The sequence below is a fragment of the Callospermophilus lateralis genome, chromosome 7 (genome assembly GCF_048772815.1).
Source record: "Callospermophilus lateralis isolate mCalLat2 chromosome 7, mCalLat2.hap1, whole genome shotgun sequence".
NCBI classification, from domain to species: domain Eukaryota; kingdom Metazoa; phylum Chordata; class Mammalia; order Rodentia; family Sciuridae; genus Callospermophilus; species Callospermophilus lateralis.
The window spans coordinates 124,150,800-124,156,771 of NC_135311.1; the positions used below are offsets into that span (position 1 = coordinate 124,150,800).

Consider the following 5,972-nt stretch of genomic DNA (forward strand, 5'->3'; position numbering starts at 1 on the left):
TGTGGTGCTGAGGATTGAACCCAGGGCCATGTGCATGTGAGGCAAGCACTACCAACTGAGGAATATCCCCAGCCTCTCTTTCCCTATATTTATTTATTTTGGCATTGGGGATTGAACACAGGGGCACTTAACCACAGAGCCATATCCCTAGCTCTTTTTATTTTGTATTTTGAGGCAGGGTCTCACTAAGTTGCTTAAGGTCTCACTAAATTGTTGAAAAATGGCTTTGAACTTGCAATCTCCTGCAACCTCCTGCCTCAGCCTCGAAACTACTGGCATTACATGCATGCACCACGTTTTTTTCCTACAGTTGGTTGAATCCTGGAATGCAGAACCCATAGATATTGAGGACCAACTATACTTAGTAATCTGCATTTATAAAAATGTTGTTTGCCCAAGCATGTCAGCAGATTCTGTGAGAAATTGCCTGTATGACAATGATCCTCAAACATCAATGGCTATCAGAACTAACTGGAGGTTTGTTAAAACTAATTTCTGCTGGCTGGGGTTGTGGCTCAGTGGTAGAGCACTTGCCTAGTATGTGTGAAGCACTGGTGTTTGATTCTCAGCACCATATATAAAAAAATAAAATAAAGATCCAATGACAACTAAAAATACACTTTTTAAGGGGCTGGGGTTGTGGCTCAGTGGTAGAGCACTTGCCTAGTATGTGAGAGGAACTGGGTTTGATCCTCGGCACCACATAAAAATGGATAAACAAACATATAAAAAATGTTGTATCTGTTTAAAAAATAAATTTTTAAAAAGAACATTAAAAATAAAAATCTGATCTCTGGGTTCCCCTCTCCAGTTTGGGGTGGAGTTGGGGCTGAGAATTTGAATTTTTAACAAAGTCCCAGGTCAAGGTAATGCTGCTGGTTTCGGAAGGATTGCTATAGTGTTTTTCAATTTTGCTTGATTCTAAAGAACAACCTGGGGTGCTTCTGTATCCTAGGTGAATCTTATGACCTGTGCTGTGTTGTTTGGTTATTGGGCCAAGTCACACAAATTATTTTAGGATTTTCACATGTATTGTTACTCAATATGTATATCTTACTTTTATTGCAACATGAGAAAAATTAAGCACAGGTATGTCATAATAAAAAGACAAGAGTTACCATTTTCAAAAGTTTTAAGTATTTTTAAATTAGTCTGCTCTAAAATTACTCTTTTCAATAATTCAAGTTATGTTCATCTTCACTTTAAAGTTCCAACTTTTCTTGCTTTGTCCAATCATCAATAGAATTTTTTTTTTTTTTTGGTGCTAGGGATTGAACCCAGGGTCTTGTGCATACAAGGCAAGCACTCTACCAACTGAGCTATATCCCCAGGCCAATAAACTGATTTTTATCTAATATTTTAAACTTTTTGGTTTTGTAATGTTGTTAAAAAAATAAAAAGCACAATGTAGGAACTTAGGATTTTTTTTTTCAGTGCTGGATTGAATTCAGGGCCTTGAGCATGCTAGGCAAGCACTTTACCCAACACTACATCCCCAATTTCAGTGTGATCGTTTCTTGTGGTTCATCTTTGAGGTCATGTTATTGCTGGCATTCCCACATCCCAAGTATCTATAAACCTCCCATCAGCAGATTTCAGTGTTCATGTGCAAGTTTAAGTTTTGAAAACAACCATCTGATATCTTGTCTGAACAAGCTAGGTCAATGACTTTTCTTTTGTCATTTTATCACACAAATGGCCCCAAAGGTCTTTGTGTACTATGGTCTTGAAACAAGAAACTCATAATTCTGGGTAAATGATGCATTGAACTGGTAAATTGAAAATGTTTTACTAGTGGCCCAATGTCATCTCAAATTTTTTTTTATTTAGATAAATTACAAGTTTGCATATTTTCAGCCTTATGATCTAATTTGAGGGATGAAGCTTAGTGGTAGAGCTGAGCAAGTTCCTGGGTTTGATCCTCAATACCATAAAACAAACAAACAAAAAGGCTTGGAAAGGAGTCAAAAAAAAAACTGGATACAAGTCTCAAATCCAAGGTACTAAGTGACTTCAGGCAATGCTGTACATGTTATTATTTTAGTTGTCTCCATTTGCAAAATTAGAATAAGAATGACTAGTTCATGAATCCTTTTAATTCATTTATAAATGTAGTATTCTATTACTGATGCTGCGTCTTTTGAAATAATCATCCTTCTCCATTCTCTACATTGCTCCTGACTTTTAAAGCTTCACATTTTCTGTGAGCTCCCTGTTGCAGGAGCCAATCTAATTCATTCATTCATTTTAGGAGATACATGGAGTCTTTCCCTCTACCACGTGTCTCCTAGATAGAAGGCATCAAACACAGTTCGATAATGACCATTTATTATCTACTGGCAGCACACAGAACAATTAAGTAAACCAGAATTATGTTTATGTAGAAGTGGGCAATGATATATGCCATTCTATGGGGAACTGTGTGCACTTAATCATCGTTGTGTAGATGTTTAATCTTCTGCTTATGCCGCTCAATTTCTTTCTGCAGACGTTCAATCTCCTTCTTATGATGACTGATCTCATCTTCATGATGTTTCTTCAAGATTGCCAGTTGTTCTCTAGTCTTCTCTCTGTGAGGACACAGTGGCTTCAAGGTGTGATTCCAATTTTTTTACCCCAAAGAGATTTCTAAGCATAACCTTTAATACCTAAGGTAAAAAACCAGGTGTCCCAGCTGGACATAGGGGTGTGCACCTGTACACCCTCCCAGTGGCTTGGGAGACAGGAGGATGGCAAATTCGAAACCAGCTTCAACAACTTAGCAAGACCCTGTCTCAAAATAAAAAGGGTTGGGGATGTAGATCAATGATAAAGCATCCCTGGGTTTAATCCCCAGTACAAAACAAAACAACAAAAAACAAAGACAGGCATCCCAATCCCATAGGAGTCGACTTGACCATCCTCTTCTACCCATAACCCCCACTAGTCAAAGAATACCCCATCCTAAATTAAGGTACATCCACCTTAAGGAGGATCATCAAAATGATTCAATTTTCCTGGTGCTAATGCCTAAAACGCCATCATTATGAACTATTCTTTTCAAATTCTTTGTTAACTAGAGAATTCTAGAAAGGTATAACATTAGTTTCTGATACCTTATCAGAAAAACAACCCTGAGAGTTAGAGGCCCTTTTTTCCCCCTTTCTTGTGGTACTGGGGATCATACCCAGGATCCTACCACATGGAAGGCAAGCACTCTACACCTGAGCTATATCCCCCCCCATGCTTTTAAATCATATTTTGTTTTTATTTATTTATTTTTATGTGGTGCTGAGGATCAATCCCAGGTCTTATATATGAAAGGCAAGCGCTCTACCTCTGAGCTTCAATCCCAGGCCTTAAATTATATTCTGAATCAGGGTTGCCAAGACTGTCCTCCAACTTTCTATCCTCATGCCTCAGTCTACCCAGTAGCTGGGATTATATTATTATAGATGTGGGCTAGCTTGCCCAGGAGGAAAAAAAGGAGCAAAAGGAGGGTGACAAAGAAGGTATAAATATCCATTAATTATCCCAATTTGACTAGAGAATGCATGGCTCACTGTAAAGTCCAAAAAAGAGGGGATCTCTTGCATGTTTAAGTGTTCAGCAGTTCAATTAGTTCTCAAGAAGGGAGAATATAAAAATTTTGGTATGGCCACATTTAGGCCTGTTTTCCTTAACTGTAGAATGCAGAGGCCCAGGGTTGGGGCTGTAGCTCAGTGATAGAGCACTTGCCTCACAGGTCCGATCCTCAGCACCTCATAAAAATAAACAAGCAAATACATAAATAAAGATATTGTGTCCATCTACAACTAAAATAAATAAATAAATAAATAAATAAGTAGAGGCCCAATTAAATGGTCTCTAAGGGCTGGACCCTGGCTCTCTAGTATGGTGTTGTGATTATTCTACTCATTTTTGGTATCGGGGCTTGAACTCAGGGGCCCTCGGCCACTGAGCCACATCCCCAGCCCTTTTGTGTATTTTATTCAGAGACAGGGTCTCACTGAGTTGCTTAGCGCCTCGCTTTTGCTGAGGCTGGCTCTGAATTCATGATCTTCCTGCCTCAGACTCTGCAGCTGCTGGGATTACAGGCGAGCACCACCACTCCTAGCTGGTCTCCAATTTTCCATCCTTCTGCCTCAGCCTCCCAAATTTCTGGGATGACAAGGCATGTGCCACGGTGCCGGCCCCATGATAATTTTTTAATACCTTTATTTTATTTATTTTTATATGGTGTTGGATCGAACCCAGGGCGCTGTACATGCTAGGCGAAGGCTCTACTGCAGAGCCACAACCCCAGCCCTAATTCCTTTATTTTGTTTATTTATTTTTATGTGTTGCTAAGGATCGAACACAGGGCCTCACATACGCGAGGCAAGCGCTCTGTCACTGAGCCACAACCCCAAACCCTAAATGATAATTTTTAAGACAAGGCACAGACCTAACAGAAAAATAAGCAAGATTAATTCCTTGCTGCTTCTCCCCAGTGTGAACAGACGTCAAAGATAACGCAGGGGCTGGGAAAGAAAGTAGATTAGCCCAGTGCACTCCTTACACCTAATTTCCAGCCCAGGGTCTGGCCTGGGCTGAGAAGGGCAAAAATCTGCAGCATGGGTGAGCCCAACCATGAGCAGGTGCTACCAATTCCTAAAACCCTCTCAATCAGGCGCAGATAGAGACGCACAGGGTCTAGAAATGGCTGAGTGGGACTGAAGGTTCAGAGAACCCATAAGGGTTTGCAAAGCTAAGGCATTTAGAGGAGGGGAGAGGGGATGAAAAGTGGGTGAAGCCTAAAGGGGTCAGCTCGGAGGGTCTACAAGTAATAAACAGTAGGATCTCGACACTGCGCTAAGAATCTGGAGGCGTTTCGCACCACACGGGGTTAGGAGGATCACCGAAGGCAAGGAGATGGTAAATGGCAAAAGAAGAGTTGAGCTAGGAATTCTGGAGACCCGTTGGGAAAGGCTTGGGCTTGGGGCCCTGGTGCTGCTGCGAGAGGTCCTCGGAGCGCGCTCTAGATGGCTAAAGTCCGGACCTCAACTGTCATGGTGTAATGAATTGGGGGTCCGGGTTTTCTGTTGAAGGATGGGGCACCCCAAGGCACTAGGTAGGGTTGAGTGGGACGACTGAGGCTTAAGAAGGATGGGAAGGCTCTGGGATTGTTAGCGCTGAACTTGGGACCCCGTGGGCCTCACCGGAAGTATCGTTCCTCTTCAGCCCGCTCTCTCTTTCCGAAGGCCCCACCGGCTTCCCGGATCGCTCCAGCGCTCCTGTCAACATCCTCGGACTGCGGAGAGAGACCCGGATATTGGTAAAGATGTAGAAAGGAAGAGATGATTCGCCCACAGGATAGGGCAGCAGAAACTGCCGCAGCGTACCTGGTCCGAACCAAAGCCTCGGGTTTGCATGGCTCTCATTCCCAGTACGCCGAGCCGCGCCCGGGCCGCCAACGCCGTGCCTGCCATTGTTACTAGCGCCGCACCTCTCCGCTCACTGGCTTGGCCGCTTCTCTGTACGCGCTAAGCTCGAGGATGCCCAAACAGCCAATCCATTCGGTGACGGGGCGGGACGAACATAGGGGTAACGAATCAGGAGAGAGAGGAGGCGGGGCTCCTGAAAGAGCAACTGCAAATCCAGAGAGAGGCTGGTCTATTTTTAGCCAACCTCGAACGAGGGTTGAGATGCCAAAGGACTGGAGAACACTGATAGAGCAGGTTGGATAAGAGGGTAATAGTGACTAAAGCCGAAATTTCGGTTCTTGGACCCAATGGACTAAGGCGTGGCATCTGCCCTTACCACGTACTTTCAGTCCTAAAGTCGATATTACTAAAAACTCGAAGCGTCCTTTTCCTCTTTTCCTGCTGGCATCGATAAAATGGGGAGCAGCAGGGTTTGGAACCTATTTCTAGGATGCTGAGGTCCAGTACACCGATCTCCAACACGCCCCGATTTAATACACAAGAAATCATGTTTATCTCGTAGGAGGT

General features: G+C 43.0%; 1 protein-coding gene across 1 annotated transcript; it reads right to left on the reverse strand.

The window, feature by feature from the left end:
- Positions 1–2,311: 2,311 nt before the first annotated feature.
- Atp5if1 (ATP synthase inhibitory factor subunit 1) lies at positions 2,312–5,496 on the reverse strand. Its single transcript, XM_076863122.1, has 3 exons — positions 5,364–5,496; positions 5,181–5,272; positions 2,312–2,570 (listed from the first exon to the last, which is right to left on the reverse strand). Exons 1-3 carry the CDS (start codon positions 5,448–5,450, stop codon positions 2,429–2,431), a joined length of 321 nt encoding a protein of 106 aa, XP_076719237.1. The 5' UTR covers positions 5,451–5,496; the 3' UTR covers positions 2,312–2,428.
- Between the last annotated feature and the right edge of the window lie 476 nt (positions 5,497–5,972).

Coding starts and splice junctions, on each gene's coding strand:
- Atp5if1 (XM_076863122.1), bottom strand. CDS start 5,450: ATGGCAGGCACGGCGTTGGCGGCCCGGGCGCGGCTCGGCGTACTGGGA. Junction 5,273..5,363: donor GAGGCTTTGGTTCGGACCAG/GTACGCTGCGGC, acceptor CTCTCTCCGCAG/TCCGAGGATGTTGACAGGAG. Junction 2,571..5,180: donor GAAGAGGAACGATACTTCCG/GTGAGGCCCACG, acceptor GTGTCCTCACAG/AGAGAAGACTAGAGAACAAC.